Source organism: Copadichromis virginalis, linkage group LG9 (assembly GCF_057382275.1).
Source record: "Copadichromis virginalis isolate Kocher_CV1m ecotype Utaka linkage group LG9, C_Virginalis_male_GT1.1, whole genome shotgun sequence".
NCBI classification, from domain to species: domain Eukaryota; kingdom Metazoa; phylum Chordata; class Actinopteri; order Cichliformes; family Cichlidae; genus Copadichromis; species Copadichromis virginalis.
This window is the reverse complement of record NC_140626.1, coordinates 34,757,382-34,782,060: the sequence shown is the minus strand read 5'-3', so window position 1 is coordinate 34,782,060 and position 24,679 is coordinate 34,757,382. Positions and strand designations below refer to the sequence as shown.

General features: G+C 42.1%; 1 protein-coding gene across 4 annotated transcripts; it reads right to left on the bottom strand.

Annotated features, from left to right (window-relative positions):
- Positions 1 to 174: 174 nt before the first annotated feature.
- LOC146702391 (NACHT, LRR and PYD domains-containing protein 12-like) lies at positions 175 to 23,004 on the bottom strand. Of its 4 annotated transcripts, none has more exons than XM_085469059.1 (11): positions 22,914 to 22,999; positions 16,975 to 17,223; positions 13,704 to 13,945; positions 11,817 to 13,602; positions 9,574 to 9,747; positions 8,407 to 8,583; positions 7,095 to 7,271; positions 5,976 to 6,149; positions 3,075 to 3,251; positions 2,570 to 2,737; positions 175 to 1,035 (listed from the first exon to the last, which is right to left on the bottom strand). In XM_085469059.1, the coding sequence occupies exons 2-11, from the start codon at positions 17,088 to 17,090 to the stop codon at positions 1,026 to 1,028; spliced, it is 3,201 nt and encodes a 1,066-aa protein (XP_085325185.1). In that variant the 5' UTR covers positions 17,091 to 17,223; positions 22,914 to 22,999; the 3' UTR covers positions 175 to 1,025. The 4 variants fall into 4 exon arrangements, with proteins under 4 accessions (XP_085325185.1, XP_085325187.1, XP_085325186.1 ...); XM_085469061.1 differs by having other exon boundaries at positions 11,817 to 13,599; XM_085469060.1 differs by lacking the exon at positions 22,914 to 22,999 and adding an exon at positions 20,321 to 22,385.
- Positions 23,005 to 24,679: the final 1,675 nt, after the last annotated feature.

Sequence of the window (24,679 nt, the reverse complement as noted above, 5' to 3'; positions counted from 1 at the left end):
TATTATTATTATTATGTGTGGGGTCACTGTTCTCTCTGAAGTCGTTCCATCTCGCATTAAACTTCACTGAAGTCCAGCTTCAATATCCTCCAAGGAACTTTTGACGGGAATCAAAGAAAGAAACTGTAACCTGCTCAAAGTTCAGTCTTCTTTCTTTAAAGAGCAAAACTCAAGTAAAAAGAACATAAAGTGTTAGACTTTATTCAGTGCTCACATACATACACACACGTGATTGTGGGGTTTGTATAAAATATTTGTATACTAAATATAGATATTTGCAGGCACGGAGCCCTAGGCAAAGTTTGATCCACTCATCTGTGGAAGAGACAGGGAACATACAAACACTATGATCATTACAGTGTGATGATGATGATGACTGATGAAATATTCTGTTCAAAGTCAAATTTGTTTCATAGAGATTAAAAGGCATAGCAAAAAACCTGCTGAATGGAGATCCAACTGAACAGCTTGGAAACTACACAGAATACAAGCAGCAACATCAAAGAGGGAGCAATAATAAAAGACAACACATGAACCAAAACACTAGGTTACAGAACTGGACAATCATTAGAATACCCATAATATAAAATGATCACATTATCGTTATTATAGACCCCAAATCACATTAACTACTTCTCACAATATATGAAAATAATACAAGAAATAACAACAGGAAACCAAAGGTTCACAAACAAAACCTGAAAAACTCTAGAACAGTGAGACAGAAATGAACCAAGACCTCAGTGAGACCACGAAAGTGCAGTGATAACAGTCACCTCCCCCCAACAGTACAGTGAGATTGGAGGGTTTGTGAATTTAACAGCTCTCTTCAGCCTGACTCTTTATCTCTGTTAGCGTCATTAAACACAGACTAAAAGCTGCTCTAATCACTCTCGTCTCTACTCCACCTCTTAGACACCTGGCCCAGTCCAGAGTGTTTCTATACACATGCTGCAGCTGATTCAGCCTCTCTGCACCATCAGGACACTGCCCATCCTCACTCTGCACATGCACCACCTTATTTATCATTTCCACCTGCAGAGAGAAGAGAAAGAGCAGAGGGGACAACAAGTGGCAGTTATGCACTTTAAGTTAATTTCATGGTTTTGACTTACAATTTAAAATAATTTATGTTTAATAAATCCATTGTTGTTTTTAAACACGCATTTAAAGGTTCTACATAATGTGTCCAGGATGGAACCAATGTTCAATCTGTTGTTTAGGTTTGACAATATTTTACATGCCACACTCGGTAGAGGGCAGCATCTTCCCTTTCTCAGTCTGTGGATAGACATTTGGGGATGTGTGCAGCAAGGTTTGGGTACAGAGGGTGTTTTTATTAACCTCTTCAAGTTAATGCGGCCAATGGAGCATGTAATTAGTATTTTATGTGCTGGTATGAAAATAAGATGTTTATTTGTGACAGACCTGTCGAGTTTATGTTATTTATGTGTAATACAGTCGTCATTTTGTAAAGGTCAAATGAACTGATTGTGGATGTTTTGTGTTGGTGAATAATATGTTTTAATGTTTACTCGCTATGACAACGCCTTAATGTGAAAATTGATTATTTTATGTTGCTTTGTACAGTTTTGTACAGTTCTCATGGCATCTAATAAATGCCAGTAGGAGTCAAGAACACCTTGTGTCTGTCATTCTACTTGGAGGGAGTTACATCCAGTATAAAGAGCAGCAGGGACTTTAGTCCCATTCAGGGCAACAAGGTGGCTCAGGTTTGCACTATGAATTAAGTTCAACATACCCAGGATATTTTTCCATTATCTCTCTTTACTTAACCTGACTTCTTTTGGAGTATTAGCTTAAAAATCTACCCCAGATTCCAGCCTTCATCATTCAAGTCCAGCCTATTTGAAGCTGGAAAAATTCTGGCTGAAATGTTAACTGTGTAAATCAACATTTAACTCAGTATCATGTCTTTATCATCAAGTCATGGCAGTGTAATTATTATTCTATTAGATTAATATCACAGTTTTCAGTCGCTGCCTCTGTGATATGTAACAGGACATAAGACTATGATTTTTACTAATGCTCATCAGATAAAGACAAAGACTTAAGATGGTCATCTGTTTCTGAAATATCATTGGACTAATAAACATGACCGAATGTACTGAAAGAAAGACACATGTACAAATGTGATTCGTGGATGTCGGAGCTTCTGGTCTGTAAATGTCACATGGATAATAAATTTAATGACAGTTCTCTGATTTCAGGGCTATGACAAAAATGAAACTGACCAGGTGTTTAGTTTTGAAATGAGAAAACAAAGTCTGAGATCAGATTTAATCCTCCCACAGTTTGATGAGTGAGGACCAACGTCTCTATAAATCTGTAATGTCAGTTGGATTTCAAATGTATTTCATGTAGACATGAACACAATAAAAACAGTCATTGTTCTCTTTGTGTTCTTGTCTCATAGGCTTCACTGAGAAAAGAGGTACTGAGAAAGCTGTAAATTTACAGGAAACACTGGAGTTTTTCTTTAATTCTTCACTGTGTTAATTATAGTACTGCTGAAAGTACCATGGACTCACTCCAACAATTTATTTACCTCAGAGTCTCCAGTCTACAGTGTGGGCTCTCCACCAGATCAGACAGCTGCTTCACATCTGAATCCTGAAGGTTGTTTCTTCTCATGTACAGTTGTCTCAGATAGGAGGATTTCAAAGCTGATACCAGATAATCACAGGCAATCTTTGACAAACCACAGTTTTCCAATCTGAAGAAGAAAAAGAATTAGTTCATTAGTAAGTTTCAGCTTGAAGTCATTCAGTGTTTCATTATCTGTTGAAAGACGAGGAAGGTTAAAAATCTAGAACTATATAATCTTCACACGATGCCATACTACTGAACTTTTATTTGTTTGACTCAGATTTTGTACAAAAGATTTTGCTTTTTATTTAAATGTCAGCTAGATTTTAAGGTAGAATGGAGTATCTATGGAGTATGGATCCTCAGTGTGGATCAGTATAATATCAGCCTGATGTCTGCAGTTTAGTGTCAGCACAACGTTCACATCATATTCATCTCAGCAACACTAAAACATGCTGACTGACCTCAGAGTTTCAAGTCCACATCCTGGACTCTCCAGAAAACCACACAGATGCTTCACTCCTGAATCCTGCACATCAGTGTTGTTACTCAGGTCCAGATGTTTCAGATGGGACAGGCTGGACTTTAAGGCTGAGACTAGAGAAGCACAGCTGACCTCTGACAACCAGCAGTACTCCAATCTAATTTCAATCAATCAATCAATCTTTATTTATAAAGCACTTTTCATACAAAAAAGAATGTAGCACAAAGTGCTTTACATGGTTAAAAGCAGCCCACCCCACCCTCCAACTCAGTCGCCACACTCTCATTAACATAAACGATGTGAATACACGCATATCCCCCCCCCCCCACACACACACACTTAAAGAGGAAAATTGGGCTGGGTACGCATGAGCCAAGTGAGGAAACACTATAACAGGGAGCCGTCTGCACCGGAAGCCGGTCACAGACCGCAGCCACCAGGCTGGGCACACAGCAGGAGGGAGGCCAAGGAGCCCCCCAGCCAGGCTGAGAGGACTCCCAGAGACCCAGCAGCCACGGTCGATCACAGCCCCGGTGCAGAGAGCGCCCTCCGAGGAAACACTGGAGATATGACACAATAGGATATATACAGGGTAAAACGATAAAATAAATAAGAACGGGATACAATATAAATATAAATATTAATAGAGTAAGAAGATTAAAAAATGAATAAGAATAAAATCAATAAATATTAGGTAAAGCCTAAATTAATAATAGAATAACAGGATAGAATAAATAAGCACAAAATAAATAAACGTTAAATAAAAGCTAAATTAAAAAGGTGGGTCTTGAGCCTGTTCTTAAAAACATGTACGTTCTCTGCGGCCCTGAGCTCCTCCGGCAGGCTGTTCCACAGACGAGGACCATACCACTGAAAAGCTGCCTCTCCGTGAGTATGTGTCCTGACTTTAGGGACAATTAAAAGGCCAGTGCCAGAGGACCTCAGGGTCCACGAGGGCTCATATGGTAAAAGCAGATCTGAGAGATAAGAAGGCCCAAGACCATTAAGACATTTAAAAACCAATAAAAGAACTTTAAAATCGATCCTGAAACACACGGGGAGCCAATGCAGTGATTCTAAAACCGGTGTAATGTGGGCCCGCCCTCTGGTCTTCGTCAGCACACGAGCTGCCGAGTTTTGTAAAAGTTGTAAAGTTGAAATATTATTTTTAGGAAGACCAGAGAGCAGGGCATTACAGTGATCAATGCGACTGGTAATAAAAGCATGCATCAGCATCTCCGTGTTTGCCCGAGAGAGAATAGGGCGGACTCTGGCTATATTCTTTAGATGATAAAATCCAATTTTGGTTACATGTTTAACATGTGGGATAAAACCAAGCTCAGAGTCAAAAATAACACCCAGGTTTTTCACTTGTAGCGAAGGACATAGTGAAAATGCCTGTAATTTAGACAAGAGTTTCTCTCTCTGAGCCTCAGGACCGACAATTAAAACTTCAGTTTTGTCCTGGTTAAGCTGTAAAAAGTTTTCTGACATCCAAGATCTTATATCTAAAATACAGTTAACACATGTCATTTTATGGATCTTAGAGGAGCATGTGTCCATACTCACCATAAAAGTTCTGTCTGAGAGACAGGAAGTGAACCAGTTGTGTACAGCACCAGAGAGGCCCACCATGTGTTTCAGTCTGTTTAAAAGAACAGCGTGGTCTACTGTATCAAAGGCTGCGCTTAGATCCAGTAGCACCAGGACTGAGAGCTTTTGGGAGTCCCAGTTACATCTAAGATCATTTAAAACCTTTAGGAGAGCCGTCTGTGCTGTGGTTCACCCTAAATCCAGACTGGAGTATCTCCAGGATCTGTTTATCATTCAAAAAGTCATTAATCAGAGTAAAAACAAGTTTTTCTAAGACTTTACTTAAAAGTGGTAAGTTGGATACAGGTCTGTAGTTATTAAAATCATTACAATCCAAATTGCTCTTCTTCAGAAGGGGCCTCACCACCGCCGTTTTAAAGGCAGCAGGGAAGACACCCAACTGAAGAGCGCAATTCATCACGTATAAAAGCTCAGCCTCAAAAAATCCATAAAGTGTTTTAAAGAGTGAAGAAGGGATTGGATCTAAAAGACATGTGGTGGGTCTCACTGTGGAGAAAACTTTCTTAAGGTTCTCAGCATTAACCAGGACAAAGCTGTCCAGTGTCTCCTCAGGTACAATCGAGCCCTCAGATGTGTTTAAAATCATATCGGGATAAGATAAAATATCAGATCTGATGGCGCTGACGTTTCCCCTGAAGTGGTCTGCAAACTGCTCACAGAGCGAGTCTGTGGGGGTTCTTTGGGGGCTTTTAAAATCAGGGTTAAATAAATGATCTATGGTGGAAAAGAGGACCTTGGGATTATTTTTGTTATTATTGATTATTTTGGCGAAGTATGAATTTCTTGAATTCCCTAATGTATTATTGTACATTTTAAGTTGCTCGCAAAATATTTGATGGTTGATAGTATTTTTATTTTTCCTCCATCTCCTTTTTGCTGCCCTGCATTTTCTTTTGAGTTTTTTGACTTCTTTGTTTCTCCAGGGTGATGCATGTTTTACATTAATCTTTTTGGTGGTGAGTGGAGCAACGGAGTCAAGGCTTTTCTTCAGTTTTCTGTTAAAATGATTAAAAATCTAATCACAGGGTGCAGGTAAAATCACAGGGTAGCATTCGTCTAAAACCCTGGTAAAATTTGCAGCCACTTCAGAGGTTAGATAACGCCTCCTCACAGTTTGCACCGAGGTCTCCCGCTGAATAAAACCGGCGATGTTAAAAAACACACAGTAGTGGTCAGAGACAGCCAAGTCAATTTAAGAATAAAACATGTAAAAAAAGTTTCAAACATAAAGATTTGAAATATAGTAAAAACCAGTCAGTGAACTGACCTCAGAGTCCCCAGTCGACAGTTTGGACTCTCCAGTCCAGCAGACAAACACTTCACTCCAGAATCATGCAGCTTATTGTAACTCATGTCCAGCTCTGTCAGATGGGAGGATTTGGACTTCAGAGCTGAGGCCACATTGTCACAGTGAGCTTCTGAGAGTCCACAACCAGCCAGTCTGTGGTTAGAGAAAATATAAAATGTGTTTTTATAACAGCAGAAAATCTGCATTAGAAACACAAGACTGAATGTATATGAAGATAAAATAGAGTGACATCATAATCTGATGAACATCTGCTCCTCACATCTGTGTTTCAGCTTCTCTTACTGTGTTTGACATGTGAAGCTTTAGGGGCAAAGCTGAGCTTAACGTCAGGTTTGCATCCTGGTAAATAAATTGTTGGAGTGAGTCTTGGCCAAACCAGTACTTAGAAACAGTCTTACGATGTGAAGTATCTTCAAACTCAGTCACCTTGAGCTCCCATCTAACTTGGATTGAGTATGCACACAATACCCTCAGCTCTTCTGCTAACAGTTTATTTACATTTGAAGTTTCTTTAAATTACCATCTTGACTGTAATGTCCAGTCAAGATGGTGAAGTGGTCCCATCTGCGACACTGGCATTGTGCCTGGAAATAGATAAAGGCTGTGTTTCTCAGATTGGTAGATAAGAATTGGCGCATGGAGAACAAGCAGAGGACTGTCTACCTGTTTAAGAAACCTGCTAAACCTGTCAGCGGCTGTCAGTGTCTGATCCTTGGCTCTGATTGGCGGTTAAACATGACACAGTACCACTGTATTAAATTAAATGATGCACAATTGTACTGTGTATAGTGTCAAGTGAAAGTGAGCTAATGAAGATTTGAATTAAAGTTAGAAATAAGATGCAGAAAGAAACCTGCAGTTTCTGGCCATTCTTAGATTGCAGTAATTCTTTGCAAGAATTATCTGAATTACAAATACTAAATTTATGAGAATCCATTAAATTATGTTAAAGACCCATAAACACACACTGAAATTCAAACCTCATTGAAGCTCAGATATTCAGCTTTGAAACAAACTTAATTTGGACTTCTTCTTCTTCACATGTTTATCTCAGCACAACTAAAACATGGTGCTGACCTTAAAGTCTCCAGTATACAGTGTGGACTCTCCAAAAAAACACACAACTGCTTCAGTCCTGAATCCTGCAGGTCGTAGTTGCTGCTCAGGTCCAGCTCTCTCAGATGGGAGGGGTTGGACTTCAGAGCTGAGTTCAGGTAATCACAGCTGACCTCTGACAATCTGCAATTTGTCATTCTGAATGAAGAAAAAAAGATGTAGATATTTAAGTTTCATTTTTTGATGTCCTCATCAGTGAGGTTATTTTTTTTAATCAACAGACTTATTATCATGAATTATCATCAAGCCTTCTGTTAACATTAAGATTGAATCAAACTTTAGACACAAACAGGAAGAAGGTCAGACTCCAAACAAACCTGACCACATGACCTCATCTCTCTGAGGTGACCAATAATTGGAGTATGAACTTTACAGAGGTATTCGAATGAGTTTGTTTTTATCTTAAATTTAAGGAACACAGGATTTTTGACAGTTTGGGATTAATAAAGTTTAACCTGACTCAGTATTAATGAAAAGTTAAACAGATGGATAGAGGTTCAACCAGTAATCAAAACTGTACAGTTTTTGGAATCACTTGTACCAGGCACTGTACATAGCATACATTTTCACTGCTATGCTGATGATACCCAACTCTGTCCATGAAGCCAGATAACACACCCCTATTAGTTAAACTGCAGGAATGTCTTAAAGACATAAAGACCTGGATGGCTGCTAACTTTCTGCTTCTTAATTCAGATCAAACTGAGGTTATTGTACTCGGCCCTGAAAATCTTAGAAATATGGTATCTAACCAGATTCTTACTCTGGATGGCATTACCTTGGCCTCCAGTTATACTGTGAGGAACCTTGGAGTCATTTTTGACCAGGACATGTCCTTCAACGCACATATTAAACAAATATGTAAGACTGCGTTCTTCCATTTGCGCAACATCTCTAAAATTAGAAATATCCTGTCTCAGAGTGACGCTGAAAAACTAGTTCATGCATTTATTACTTCCAGGCTGGACGACTGTAATTCATTATTATCAGGAAGTCCTAAAAACTCCCTGAAAAGCCTTCAGCTGATCCAAAATGCTGCATCAAGAGTACTGACAGGGACTAGAAAGAGAGCAGATTTCTCCTATATTGGCTTCCCTTTATTGGCTCCCTGTTAAATCCAGAACTGAATTGACAATGATGCTTGTCTTTTTGAAAACACGCATGAGACATACTTTCATTGTATACTGATCATTGTTTTATATCTGCAGTTTAGTGTCACTACAACTTCCAAATCATATGCATCTTAGCACCCAACTAAAATTTGGTGTCTGACCTCAGAGTTTCCAGTTGACAGTGTGGACTCTCCAGAAAAGCACACAGAAGCTTCACTCCTGAATCTTGCAGGCTGATATTGTCACTCAGGTCCAGATGCTTCAGATGGGAGGGGTTCGACATCAGAGCTGACAGCAGAGTAGCACAGCTGATCTCTGACAACCAGCAGTCCTTCAGTCTGAGTGAAGAGAAAAAAAACACACACACACTAGTAAATCATCGATTAGCTATTAAGATTTGTTCTCATCAATGTGATTTTCTCAAACACCATGCAGGTCAGACACTAACCACACCTCAAGCAACTGCAATATATGACTTCATCTTTGTAAGTGCAGAACACTAAAATCATAAATATTACAGTTATCTGAATGTGTTTCACTTTGTCTCAAATGTAACAACCAAAGCAGTTTGAGTAAATTTGAAAGAATAAATCATGTAAATTAAAATCTAATTAGCGATGCTATTCTTTCAAGTATCTGTAACATTATCTGTAACATATGGGGTGATCGTGGCTCAAGAGTTGGGAGTTTGCCTTGTAATCGGAAGGTTGCCGGTTCAAGCCCCGGCTTGGACAGTCTCGGTCGTTGTGTCCTTGGGCAAGACACTTCACCCGTTGCCTACTGGTGGTGGTCAGAGGGCCCGGTGGAGCCAGTGTCCGGCAGCCTCGCCTCTGTCAGTGCGCCCCAGGGTGGCTGTGGCTACAATGTAGCTGCCATCACCGGTGTGTGAATGGGTGGATGACTGGATATGTAAAGCGCTTTGGGGTCCTTAGGGACTAGTAAAGTGCTATATAAATACAGGCCATTTACCATTATCATCACATATTTTTCCACACAATAGCATTTACTAAAGCTATCTATACTACAGGCTCAATCCTAATCCGTACCTTAGTCTGAGGTTCAAGATGTGTGTGAGGATGAGTTAGAAACCTGATTTTAAAGACTCTCAGTAATTAAATGAATCCTGCTACAGTCTGACAATAAGTCAAAAGAAAAAACCAGTTGCTTGGTCTTTTGGATTCTGCAGGTCGTAGTTACTTTTGGTAAGGAAAAATTTCAAAGCAGACACATCCTGAACATCCTGAACATATATGAACAGAAATAAGTTTCAAACTTTCCACCAAATATCTGAACTATAGAAAAATAACAGCTGCAGTCAGTGTACTCACCTCAGAGTCTCCAGTCGACAGTTTGGACTCTCCAGACCAGCACACAGAACCTTCACTCCTGGACACGGCAGGTCATTGTAACTCATGTCAAGCTCTATCAGATGGAAGGGGTTTGACTTGAGAGCTGAGGCCACAACTTCACAGTGAGTCTCTGAGAGACCACAAGAATTCAGTCTTCAGTTTGAGAAAATATTAAATATGTTAGTATAAAAGCAGAAACTCTCCATTATAAACACAGACTGAATGTATATGAAGGTAAAAGAGGGTAACATCATAATATTCAAACATCTCATCTGTGATGGTGTGTGAACAATTTGACGACTGAGCTCTAAAATTCTGATAAAATACAAAATAGCACTTTATTACAAATGTCCGACTAAAGAAAAAGTAACACATGGGATATAAACTTAGCACAAAAGAAAAGGAAATTTGTGTTGGTAGAATATTCCTTTGCTATAACTGCTTCTTGGCAATAGATCTTATACCATGAAAATCCTGACTATCTTTCCCTAAATGTGGCCCATTTCTTAGGAAATGAAGAACAATCCATTTGTGGGTAGAGCAGCAGATTTGAGTATGTCGGTTGCAACCATGAAAAAATCTTGCCAAATCTTCTATGCCAGTGCCAAACAGCTTATTCTGTTATTGACTCTTCTTTTGAGCTTCTAGTAACCCAGGTGCTGCTAATCAGGTTCTTGATTGGTGCCTGTGAGCATGAACCCTGCTACGGTGGTCAGTTGATGTCTGCTCCAAGTATACCATATTTAAATGATTTGGTTAAGGAGAAACTATGCTGACTGCTGCACCAATCGGGTAACAGCTTTCGGTGGAAGCAGTGTGATAGTGTGGGGCAGAATCTTACTCACTGGAAAAATAAGGCTTTGCATTATTGGAGGAAATCTCAATGCAGAGAGATACTGAGATACTGTAACCAGTGGCAATCCCATATCTCCACAGTCTGGGCCTGGACTTATCCTCCAGATGACAACACTTGCACGCACAGAGTGGGGTTTATCAGCGACTACGTTTGGGAGTGGAGAGGAAGACCTGTCCGCAGTCCTAACCTTAACCTCATTGCACACATGTGGAATCAGCTTGGTTGTGCTGTCCATGCCAGTAACCAATACAACCACATTGGCTGACTTGTAACAAATGCTATGCCACACTAGTGTGTGACCAAATTGGTGACCAGGATAAGGTGGAGCCAGGCTGTTGTGCCTGTGTTTGGTTCTTCTGCATGCTAATGAGCTTTAAATTTCCCCGAAATGGGCCAATTGTTTCTTCAAACATTCAATCCAGGAAATGACAGCGGAAAAAGTAAATACCAGAGCAAGCTGTTTGGCATTGGCAGAGAAAATCTAACAAGTGTTTCATGGATGCAAACCACATAGTCAGCTGTGCTGCTGTAACACCAAAAGTGTTAATTTAATTGAAACGAGGAGTGAGTGCATATTTGGAACAGGTGGATGGATCAGGAGATTTATACCTTTTAAATTTAACTTTATCATCTATGCCTCAAAAATTAGCCACCTGGAAACAATGGGTTATAGCTTGTTTACTATTTCAAATGATTGGCCTGCCAATGATAACAGTCATAACCTGGCATTGGTGAAATGTTGGGGACTTGGAGCTGATCAGCCTACAGATAGAGTACTGGGGGGATTTACTGGGACCTGTAGCTACTGGAAGATCAAGACTGAATGCAGTCAGACCTGGCCATGGGCTACAGGCCAACAATGGACAGGTGTTATTGTTCCAACTTTTTTATCAACTTTTAGCCAGTGCTATTGATCGTTATGGCCCTCATTTGTTCTCTTTGTGGATGATGATCAAAGATTCTAAAGGAGAGGGCATGTAAAAGATCCACATCTCGGGCTTGGAATATGTTTGTTTTCAGCACTGCAACTCTAGCAGTAATTATTATTTATTTGGTTTGGTAGAGGCTGGAGATGCAAACTTCTAATTATTTTTCTGAGTAGAATTGAGTACTAAAACCTGGTACTAAAGAGGCCCTGAAATTAAATTATTAAAGACTGAAGTATCAATAAATTTTGACTTTGCAGAACATTTACGGAGAAATTCAGTTTTCAATGCTCACTTCATAGTTCATCTGTAGTTGTCTAAGGATCTTGGATAGAAAAGCATCTGGACTTCCCCTCTGAGAGGTGAAACATGAAACCTGAGACTAACTAAACTACTAATTAGCACTGATCAATAATGCTAATGATCAGATCTGGACTCACCGAGCTTTTCTGCAGTTCCTCACAACCGGAATAAGTCTGCGTCGTCCCTCCAATGATGTGTTGTACTTCTTTAGGTCCAACTCATCCAGAACCTCCTCTGACATCTGCAATATGTGGGCCATAGCTGAGCAGTGGATCTCAGAGAGTCTCTCTGATCTGATCTCTGACTTCAGGAACTCTTGGATCTCCTGATGTACTGAGAGGTCGTTCATCTCCATCAGACAGTGGAAGATGTTGATGCTTCTGTCAGGAGAGATTTTATCACTGTTCATCTTCTTCAGGTTGTTGATGACTCTCTGGATGGTTTCTGGACTGTTCTCCGTCTGACCCAGCAAACCTTCTAAGAGTCTCTGGTTGGACTCCAGAGAGAGGCCATGAAGGAAGCGGACAAACAGGTCCAGGTGGCCATTTTTACTCTGGAGGGACTTTTCCATGGCTTGTTTAAGGAAAGCATCCAGAGCTGACCCACTGTACTTTTGTCCCAGGAAGTCCTCCAACACCTCTGTCTTCCTGTTGGTGAAACAGTGGAACATGTAGACTGCAGCCAGAAACTCCTGGATGCTCAGATGAACAAAGCAGTAGACTGGTTTCTGGAAGATTACAAACTCTCTTTTGAAGATCTCTGTACAAACTCCTGCGTACACCAAGGCCTCTGTGACATCCAGACCACACTGCTCCAGGTCTTCTTGGTAGAACATGATGTTTCCTTTCTCCAGATGTTCAAACGCCAGCCTCCCCAGCTTCAGAAGAACTTCCCTGTCAGCCTCCGTCAGCTCCTGTGGACTCGTCTCATGTCCCTCATGGTACTTGTTCTTCTTCCTCTTATTCTGAACCAGCAGGAAGTGTGAGTACATGTCAGTCAGGGTCTTGGGCAGCTCTCCTCTCTGCTCTGTAGTCAACATGTGCTCCAGAACTGTAGCAGTGATCCAGCAAAAGACTGGGATGCTACACATGATGTGGAGGCTCCTGGATGTCTTCATGTGGGAGATGATTTTTTTAGGCAGGTCTTCATTACTGAATCTCTTCCTGAAGTACTCCTCCTTCTGGGCGTCAGTGAAGCCTCGTACTTCTGTTAGCCTGTCAACACATGTAGGAGGGATCTGATTGGCTGCTGCGGGTCGGGAAGTTATCCAGACGAGAGCCGAGGGAAGCAGATTCCCCTGGATGAGGTTTGTCAGCAGCTGGCTGACTGATGACTTCTGTGTGACATCAGACAGCAGCTTCCTGTTGGTGAAATCCAATGAAAGTCTGCTTTCATCCAGGCCGTCAAAGATGAACAAAAGCTGAGAGACAGCCAGCTTCTCTGCTGTGACCTTCTGTAATGTTGGATGGAAAACATGGAGCAGCTCCAGAAGACTGTACTGCTCATCTCTGATCAGGTTCAGCTCCCTGAATGAAAGCAGAACCACCACACTGACATGTTGGTTCTCCAAGCCCTCTGCCCAGTCCAGAGTGAACTTCTGCACTGAGAAGGTTTTTCCAACACCAGCCACGCCGTTGGTCAGAACCACTCTGATGGGTCTCTGTTGGTCAGGTAAGGCTTTAAAGATGTCCTGGCACCTGATTGGAGCGTCATCAAAAGTCTTTTTTGAAGTTGTCTCCAGCTGCCTCACCTCATGTTGGGTATGAACCTCTTCACTCTGTCCCTCTGTGATGTAGAGCTCAGTGTAGATGGTGTTGAGAAGGGTTTTACTTCCTGTTTCATCACTTCCTTCAGTCACACGTTCACATCTCCTCCTCAGATTGATCTTATGTTCATCTAAAACCTCCTGCAGACCAACATCTGCTGAAAGAAAGAAAAACAGAAAGAAAACTCTTCAATGTCTGAACAACAAGAAGTCCAGTTTTCAGAAATGAGTCCATCAGCAGACAGATGTTCAGTCTTACTTTGTACACAGCTGCTCTGACTGGCTGTCTGCAGTCCAGCTCTGGTTCTGGATCTTTTTCCACACTGGGGACAGGACGAGTCTCCTGATGAAGCAGACTGGTCCCAGTATGAGGAGATGCACTGTCTGCAGAACCAGTGTCCACAGCTGGTAGAGACTGGATCCTTCAGGATGTCCTGACACAAAGCACAGCAGGACGGCTGCTCCTCCTCACAAACACCACTCCTATTACTTCTCCTCTCTCTGTGAACAAATGTTTTCATCATTTGGTGTAAGTGAAAAAGATCTAGATCTGACAAAACATGTAAAATCCTGGACAGTCACTGTGAAGGGTTAGTGTGCAGCTACTTTCCTGTTTTAATTCAAGACTTGAATTAAATTTATGCTTCCTTTAGACCTTTTAAAGACATGCTCTACTTTAAGCTACTGGCATCCAAAAGTATCAAATTCATATTTTAATGAGCCCCCTTGTCTCTTTTTTTAACATAAAGGATTAAAACAACAGATTTAGTTCAGAATTCATAACATTTCGATATGACTCGAAACATCTCTCCCTCACAAACTAAATCACCCCGAAACCCATCCATCCATCCATCCATCCATCCAGTTTCTTCTTCTTCCGCTTACCCGGGGCTGGGTCGCAGGGGCAGCAGCCTAAGCCGAGAAGCCTCTCATCCCCTTCCCACATAGCAAAATTGGCATGGCCCGGATCTGGCCCACACAATGTGCTTACATATGGCCCACATACGTAAGAATGACTGCCCTTTGGTGGCCCTGATCTGGGCCACCAAAGGGCCGTCATTCTTTGCGCTATGTGGGCCATGTCTAAGTTGTGCGCAGCCACGGGCCAGTTGCACACACACTGCTGGCCCTGTGCTGGCCCAGAACAGTTTCAGCTCTGGCCCCAGATGTCAGCCTAATGTGTACCTTAATCAAGCCATGTAATGACAACATGTGCCGGAACATAATAGTGCAAAAGTAACATGAAACTCTGTTCAGATAGTGAATGGACTGATTCTTATATAGCGCTTCTCTACTCTCCCGGATTACTCAAAGTGCTCTATACAAAATGCCACATTCACCCAGACACTTTTTCTAAATTGAGTGCTTTCTAACTACATTCATACTCTTGACATGCAGACTGGAGGAGCCAGGGATGGAAACGCTAACCTTCCGATCAGTAGGTGACCTGCTCTACCTCCTGAGCTACAGCCACTGAGTGGTAAACCTGAGTAAACCGTCACTAGGTTTTGGATAAAGTGTACACTCAGAAACCTGTCAAACCTCTATTTGAAACATTAGCTACCATAGCAGTATAGTATTGCAACATGGCATTTTGGGTCTTCTAACTAAAATAGGAAAATAGGAACATAAATAGAGCCATCATTGTCAGACCTGGCCCACATCTGGTTGACATACACCATACCATGATATCAGTCAGTCAGAAGTGCCAGCTTGATGACGAATCCGGGCCAGACCTGTTTTCTATGAGCCTGGGCCACATAACCCAAACCACAATCGGGCCAGATGTGGAATGCCATCACATAAACAGTGCCATCTTGCCAGGCCTGGCCCATATCTGGATGACATACCACTTACCATGCCAGAAGTCAGCCAGCAGTGCCAGCTTGATACCAGATCCAGGCCAGACCTGTCTGCTATGTGGGTTTGATAGATGAGTCTATCAAATCTGATCCATAATCCTCTATTCCCCAGACTCTGCTTCCTCCACTGAAATATTCCTTCTACTGCCCGACAATGTTCTCAGTCGAAACTAGCAGTTCTCCACCCGCACTATACACAGTGCGAGTAGAGCACTGCCTTTCCCTCCTGAGTCACCTGAGAGATTGTCAGAATCTCTTCGAGACAGTCCAAAGGTTATTTCCATGGCCTCTTCAAACTTCTCCTACACCCAACTTTTTGCTTCAGCCACTGCCCGAGCTGCATTCCGCTTGGCCTGTCAGCACCTTTCAGCTGCTTCTGATATCCCATAGGCTAACCAAGCCCGATAGGACTCCTTCTGGTGGCTCCTTTCACCTCTGGTGTCCACCATTTGGTTCGGGGGTTTTTACCATGACAGGTACCAACCACCCTGGTGCCATGTGCACTTATGGACACCCTTATGTTCGAACATGGTGTCCGTTATGGACAAACTATGGTCCACAGAAGTCCAATAACAAAACTCTGCTCAGGTTCAGATCTGGCAGGCCATTCCTCCTAATTACGCCCCTCCAGGTCTCACTATCATTGCCCAGATGAGCGTTGAAGTCTCCCCGTATGAGTCCCCAGATTTAGCACCCTCAAGCACCCTGCCTAGGTACTCCAAGAAGGTTGGGTACTCTGAACTGTCATTTAGCGCATAAGCACAGGTGACAGTCAGCACCCATTCCCTAACCCAAAGTTGCAGAGAACAAACCCTCTCGTCCACCGGGAGAAACCGCAACATGCAGGCAGCAAGCTGAGGGGATACTAGGACACGCATCCCAGCCCGCTGCCTCTTATCAAGGGCACAACTTCAGACTGAGACCAGACCCTCACCAGGAGTTTGGCTCCAGAGCCCAAGCCATGCATTGAGGTGAGCCCCACTATACCTAGTCAATATATCTCAACCTCATGCACTAACTCATGCTCCTTCCCCATCAGAGAGGTGACATTCCATGACCCAAGTCACTAGTTTTGGTAGCCAAGGATTGACACATTGCACTGGATCCCAGTGTACTTCCGACCCAGCCACTCCCTCAGGGAAAAACTGGTTCATCCCAAAGGCAAAACTCCCAAACACAAACTTAAGGATGTAGTATATGCTGTCCAGTGCAGTGTGGAATGCTTATATCTTTATAAATGCATGGCACGACGCAGAAGAGCAGGACAGGTGACCTAAATAAGTAACGTGATAGGGTGAGGCACAGTCTCACAGTGAGACACACTATTGATCATGTGAGTCTTTCATATGATGTTTGTGATAATAACATTATTTTCTTCTTCTTTTTTCTTTTTAAAAAAAACAACAACCACAAATTAAGAATCAGGCAGGATAATCTCCCAAGTTAATTCTTCTCTCTCTCAACTAGAAATCATTTGCAGCAAATATCTGAAACACAGAAATACATTCCATATTTCCAGCTTATCATACTCTCTCCAGAATCCACCTTAAGAAAGTTACACTACATTTTAAAGCAGAAACAGGATCTACTTAATTTACACTGTTGTATATATAATATGGCATCTCTGGGATAAAGAGATTAAAAATAAGTCAGTGGCAGTTCTCTTACTTTGTGTCCAAGGCTCTGGGTTCATTACTGAAGGCCAGTGGATCTGCTTTGGACTGCTTACTGTTACATTGTGAAGAGTCGGCGCCGTCCTTCTCATTTTCCACACAATTATTCATTTTCTACACTTTAGTATGAGAGGTGACTGTGAGCTCAGGGCCTTTGTTTGACCCCAAACTCTGAGCTGAGGGGAAACATCGAGTTTTCAGTTCCAGAAAAGCTGATCAGAGGTGGTTCAGGCCAGTGGTCACCCTGAAATAATGAAAAAAGCAGTGATCAGTGCAATAGCGTGAAAAAAGCATCTGTCAGTTTAACTTTTGTGTGTGTCCACTACATAAATGAAACATAAATGAATGGGCAGGGTCTCAGGAGGACGCGAATGTGAGGGTTTTTCTTAAATCACAGGAAGGGAGAAAAGAACCATTTAGATGTTAGAGAGACTGATTCTTTTAATATGAGACACATTCAAACACTAAATTCTGAGACATTTGTCCTACATTTCAAAATGTTGCTCCAAATAATTGAATGACTATATTTCAATATGTGAACAAATAATGACAGAACACAGTGTCATTCAAAGCTATTGCACTCATCTTCATTCAAATATTCACGACATCTCCAGCATAGGAACACCCATGGTCAATGGTAACTTTATTGTCCCCAGTGGGAAATTGATTTGCGGTATGTCCGCTATCGTGTAATGCTCAGAGGACGGTCTGAACATAATACAACAGAGGTTGTCTTCCACAGCACCTGCCTGTTATAAAAGTCCACAAGCTGGACCTTAGACCTCCCTGAAATCTGACCAGCCACTTTAACCAGGTTACTAAGTCTAGTCTTATTGATCAAAGACAAATTACCATACCAAGTAGTAGAGGAGGGAGACAACAACCCTGTGGTGAACCAGTAGAGAAATTTAAAAAGTCTCAAATCAAACTAACGCGATTAAAATCAAGTTTAAATTGATTAAGAAATTTATCGGCTAAGAGGTGTGGCTGGATAGTATTAAAAGCTGAAGAACAATCAATAAATAAGAGCCGAGCATGAGCTTTGGCCCCATCCAGATGGTGATATAAGAAATTTAATAAAGTAGTCACTGCATCATCAACACCTCTACGAGGCCTGTGTGCAAATTGTAGTTGATTGATAAGCTTTTCTACCTGCTGCAGAATCTCCTTCCTTATAAGTCTTTCAAAGGACTTCATCACTAAAGATGGCAACAGGCCTAAAATAATTTAATGATGTAGGTTTTGTGTTTTTGCAGCTGGAGAAATAATTGAGTTTTTCTGGACCCTTCTGTTGCTGACATGATAAAAGAAAGATGTACGAAAAGATGCCGCATAATTGCTCAGCACACATTTTGTAGCACATATTATCAGGCGCTGGACTTTTATTAGTCATAATTGTTTCAAAAAGATTTCCCACCCATCTTTCATCAAAGGACAAAGCTTTAATAAAAGCTTTTTTTCTTTCATAAATCAGCCTTATAAGAGCTCTCGAAGACCATGTTTGTTATTAGGGTTAGATCTCTTTTCACACCATTTCTGATTAATATATAAACACACTCCTCCTCCGTGAGATTTCTGGGTAACTCCGGGGTCCCGATCCAAACGTATGGGAAACCCGAAGCCATTTAATTCCAGAGAATTAGGGTCAGAATCCCTGAGCAAAGTCTCTGTGAATACCATTAGACATGTATCCCTGTGGACACGTAAATGCATGACATTCAAATGCAGTTCATCCAGTTTACTCCTCAGAGACTGCACATTAGCCAGGATTATTGATGGCAAAAGGAAAACGACTGTATCGTATTCGCTTTCTCAATCGCTGTGTAGACCTCCCTTCTTACACCACTTCCTTATTTTGACTTTATTAAAATCTAAAGTGCTCCTGTGATTACTGGATAATCCAGGGCTGTTAAACACTGAAGGGTGAAAAGAATCCAGAGACGGGCGATTCCACTGAAGATCCAGAAGAAACTCCCGTGAGTATGTAATTGTTTGTGAATGACAAAGACTTCGAACAACTGTCAGGATTGCCAATAAAAAAAACACATTCCACAGAGCACAAGCCGATGCTTAAGGATTTCCTCGGGCTCAAAATCAGACAACAACGTAACTAAAAAAGCAATAAAGTTAAAAAAAAACTGACAACTGGCAGACACAGACAACCTGCTGGAGCAGTGCCCCCTTTCAATCTATGACCAATCACGAAATGACAAATAATTCAAAGCTTCATAAAAATTAGTTTGATTATTTTTTATTTATCAAATAACAGTGATTTCTATAATAACGTATGGCAAACTCTTCTAAACCAAATGGATCAACTGAGCTCCTCCACACACATTATCTGAGGAACAGGTCATAGAGACCCATGAAGAGCACTTACAATATAAAACTATAACTATAACACCAGTGCTGCAAATAAGCTGAGAGCAACGAGACAGGAAGTAAAAGTAATGCTGCCAAAGATCATTCATCTTGTGAATTCACGATCATCACAGCAGTACTTTGCACAGTGAAGGATCAAAAAATGATTTGATCCTCTGCTGAATTTGTATGTTTGCTCACTAAGAAACGAACAGGTCAGACGTTTATGGAAGTTTTATTTTAATGGGCGAGAGACGAAAATACACAAAAGATTTAAACTGATTTGCATTTCTCTGATTGAAATAAATATTTCGTCCACCAACAAAACATGACCTACTACTTCCCAGAATTTTGGCTTCTGCAGATTGACACTGTACATAAAGCAGACCTGTCCACAGATTCAATTTCTTTCCTCTCCACCACCAAGGACAAGACCAAAAAGCCATCAAAGGAGGTCAGGGACAAGGCTGTAGACCTGCACAAGGCTGGGATGGGCTACAAAACCATCAGTAAGACCCTCGGTGAGAAGGGGACAACTGTTGGTGCCATTATTCTGAAATGGAAAAAATATAGTGACCATCAATGGACCTCGGTCTGGAGCTCCGTGCAAGTCGTTGTGTCGTGGAGGAACCACACTACGTTGTAACAGATGGGAGGGAGTTTTTCTGGATTTTTGGTCGATATCCTGTCTCTCTCCGTTGAAATGAAACTTCCACACAAATTAGAAACTGTTCATTTCTTTGTAAGTACAAAATCAGCTGCAGATCTAATAATTATTTCTCCCACTATACTGTACTGCTTGTGCTGCTGTTAAACTAACAGCTGAACATTAGAAATAAGTGAAACTTGAAACACATGTTGGTGTGTTCAGGTCTGACACAACATCCAGCATGTCAGTGGCAGAAAAAGGTAACAGACAACAACAAAGAAAAACAGATACACCAAATATACATTTCCTTACTTTTCTGTGCCAAGCTTACCTGGAGCTGTCACCACGCCACATTCATGCAGGGGGACTTCTGCTTTGCTTTAGGTGCCGTACTGTCCCGAGCATTTTTCAGGCATAATATCAGAATCATCCACCCATCCATTCGCTTCCGCTTATCCTTTTCAGGGTCGCGGGGGGCGCTGGAGCCTATCCCAGCTGTCATAGGGCGAAAGGCGGGGTACACCCTGGACAGGTCGCCAGTCTGTCGCAGGGCCAACACACAGGGACAGACAACCATTCACACTCACATTCACATCTAGTGACAATTTGGATTATCCAATTAACCTATCCCCACAAGCTGCATGTCTTTGGACGGTGGGAGGAAGCCGGAGTACCCGGAGGGAACCCACGCAAACACGGGGAGAACATGCAAACTCCACACAGAAAGACCCCGGCCTGATGGTGGAATTGAACTCAGGACCTTCTTGCTGTGCGGCAACAGTGCTAACCACCGTGCTGCTAATATCAGAATCAGAATACCTTATTAATCCCTGAATTCATGTGTCAGTCATCCATAATAAACACACTGCATGTCTGTGCACGTTTTTCTATCTAAAGTCAGGTTTGACCGGTTTGCTCTGATACATATTAGCTGTCTCACACAGACATGTAGAGAATCACCTTATTCCTGTCATGCTTCACTAACAGGTGAATGTTTGTTTATTTTCAGAGTTAATAAAGAAATGTGCATCTTGTTCCTCTCTGTCGGGATTATGGAAAGGTTTTAAGACTAATTTGAATAGTTTACATGTCTGTAAAATGCAGTTATTGGTCTTCACTGCAGTGTGGGTGAGGATTGCTTTAGCCATTTGAAATTAGTCTTTGGTTTCTTTCTGTATAATGATGATGTTGCAAACGTATTTATTTTTTCTTCCCCTTATCATGTGGATTAAAATAGATAAAAAAAAATAACAGTTTTCCTAAAATGTATATGCAAAATTATTTTTATGGCAAATGTTTTTCAATGTTTCGAAAAGACTGAGACACACGCTGATGCCTGCAGACTGATCCTGGAGGACATCCGTCAAAGACACAGACTTCTGGATACTCCCCTGGGCTGAAGGATGCTTTGAGGGACTATAGCTGGTGATGGAGCCAGAAGGCAGATTTTTCTTCGGCCGAGTCCCATTTTAATACTTTGCTATGGAGCATTTTAGTAATTTGCACCTCATCTTGTTGCAGTGTTGCATTAGAGATCCAGTAGCATAGTTTTTATCGCTGTGATATATTAAAGTTCAAAGAAGTGTGCGTCACATGCTTTCAGTGTTGAGTCGAAATTCATGTTTGTAACTGTCCAACAATAAGAAAACGACTTGGTTAGAGATGTCAAAAGTGCCTCGAACCAAAGACCTCTTTTCCTTCCATCTCCAGCTACACTCGAAAGTAATTTGTGCACCTGTGTGGTTGTTAGAAAGGCTTGTTTTCTACCAGCACCGCCACGTTCTTATTAAATGTCCTCAACTACATCTGTGATCGTTTTCACGTGCGCTCACAGAGAATGGAACAAAAGGCACCAACATCCAAAGACGAGCAGAAGCAATGACAGGATCTGCTGTCTGTGAAGCCGTTTTAAATCTAAAGTCACATCAGTTTATCCCACCATGGGAAATAACCCCAGAAGGCCCTTTAAACAACCCGAGGTGCACCTAAAAGCACCGTGAATCGTAAATAACCATATAGGTGCGCAAAAATATTTCCAGGGTAGCCGGCGTGAACTTGGTGATTCGAAAGCGGTAAGTGGGGCTAACCGGAGGCGCTTTCACATGCCACAAACGAAAACACAAGTCAGATTATCAAACCGGAAATAGCCGGCGTGTTTATGCTTTTATAGGAGCCGGTGTACGTGGAGAAGACACGGCCATGTGCCAAGCGGTCCTTACGTGGAAACAAGGTGAACATCGTTCTGTGTAGTGCGACCAGTTTACACCCGAGAGACGAGCCTCCTGGGCGGTTGCTATGGTGATGGAGTCAGATAAACAGACTCCAGCTGTAAACCAGTGTCACCGACCGCACGATCTGATATCGTCGTGTTGGTGTTGTTCCAGGATCAACACTGCAAGTGACCAATCAGAATGTTGTGACGTAATGCCTTTGCGACTTCGGGAAAAACCGCCGTAAAACAAAAATCTGTACTTAAGCTGCAAGAAACCGCCTCTGTCCGCCGATCAACGGACCCTGACCCTTTAATAAACGCTGAGCAGAACTGATGTTGTCCTTGCAACACTGGAATTTCATAAATGCACGAATGTCTCGGCGCGCCAAAGAATAACGTCACAACAACGTGATTGATCACGTGCAATGTTGATCCTGCAACAACATTTACTATGTTTATGTTTTACTACGACGATATGAGATCACCAGTTTAGATATCGATACAGGAGCCGTGTCCCACAAATCCCGCTCACCCCCCCAGGAAGTGATTAAAACACGCAGTGTTTAAAAAACAGAATCTTTTCAACAAGTCAAACACAGTTTCGGGCTCACTCTGATCTGTTTCACCCACCCTTCACCGAGTCACGCAGGTTTAAAAGACGGAATAAAACACTGTGATAAGAAGCGCAGGAGAAAGCTGAAGTAACACTCACCCTGCTCCAGGCTCGACGTTTCTGCTTCCTGCGCCCTCACACTGCCCCGTCAGCGGCTGCTTTCTCCTCCCCCTCCGTTTACAGGAAATCAGCTGGATTTCGGCAGGCGTGTGTGAGAGAGATACGGGAACTTTAAAAACTTCTGCACAAGAAACATTCCCCCCCCCCCCCCCTTTAAAGGTGTGTATGACATTAAATGCGTGGAAAGGATCCACACACAGTGTTTTATCTCACCCATCCTTCGTGTCCAAACCTGACAGGTACAATTCCCCATCTTTACTTTGAGTTTCTATTTCAAGTCATGTCCTGTCTTATTTTGTAATCCTCTGTACTTTCCACATTTTCACTTCCTCTTATCTGTAACTTTGTCTCATTTTCATCACCGTCATGTCGTTCTCGCGTGTCGTGGCAGTGGTCAGATCATCTGTGAAGGTAAACATGTTTAAAATGTGAGCGAGTTGAGATGAGAGAGCTTTTATTACAGTCGAACCTTTCTTAGTTTATAGTCCTCTTCACTTCCTGAGTGACCTGCCCCACAGAAACAGGCCAGTTTCACAGCATGAGCTGTAGTGTGCGCCTGGAAGATGTTTAGGCTGATTTCTGGGGCTTTTCCTCGCCCGGGTCGTTTGCCTCACAGACTCTCTGTCAAAGTATGCACTGGCAGCCTTACATAAACCTTCTGGGTGTCTCTTGTGTCCGGCATTTATTCCTGTTTCCTGTCATTTGCATCGCCACAGTTGGGTGGCAGGCTGAGGTATGTAGTGTTAGCAGAGGCTAATGAAGCTGCAGCAGTACTCTGGATAGGGAAAGCTGACAATCAGCACCTTCAGTGCCCCCTCCCACATTTACATTGCTATACATAGTTTATTGTTCTAAATGTCTCACATGTTCTGTCATATTTCCAACTCTTCTCTCTGTATTTAACAACTTCTGTCTGAAGTCCTCCCACAGTCTGACTCCTGGTTTGTTTTCACACCTCCTAACTTCACCTTTATTAGCTTTTACATCCATATCTTTCTTTTCTTTACATGACACAGAGATGAAAGAGTCGTCTCTCACTGCAGCTTATTTTTATCTGCTATCATCAACCTCATTCACATCTCTCACACGCTCAACAGTAATTATTTACAATATTAGCAGATATTAACAGAAATGCCACCCACCTGCCCTGAAGCTACTGGGATAAAACAAAAGCCATCTTCATGCTACAGACCTCTGGGCCCGTATCCCTAAAGAATCTTTGTGCAAAAAGTGGCTCCTAGCGGCCAAATTCTAAGAAAATTCTCAGAGTCATGACGTTTTCTTAGAATTTCCCCTAAAAGTGACACGACAATCCCAGTTAATATAAAAGCTATTCCTCAAGATTCCTAGCGCTTAAAAGGGCTCCTAAGGCGAGATCTGCTACGAGCAGGGAAGAGGACTTTTAGTGGCTTAGGAGTTCCCCTAAGCAGCTGCACAAAATGGCCAACAGAAGAGGCAGGAGAGATGTCCTGCAAACACTGGATGACAGGGAATTATTGAGACGCTACAGATTGGATCGTGCAGGAATCATGTTTGTGGTGGATCTCCTTAGAGATGCAATTACTTCACCAACTCGACGCCACAACGCTATTACACCGGAGACGAAAGTAATCACAACCCCGAGGTATTTGGCAACCGGGAAAATGCAACAATGCAGCAGTGATGACTTGGGTCTGCAATCACAGACATTGCTAAAAGCTGAGCCGTGTTACCCTCGTTAAGACCACACTGGACTTGTAACGTTG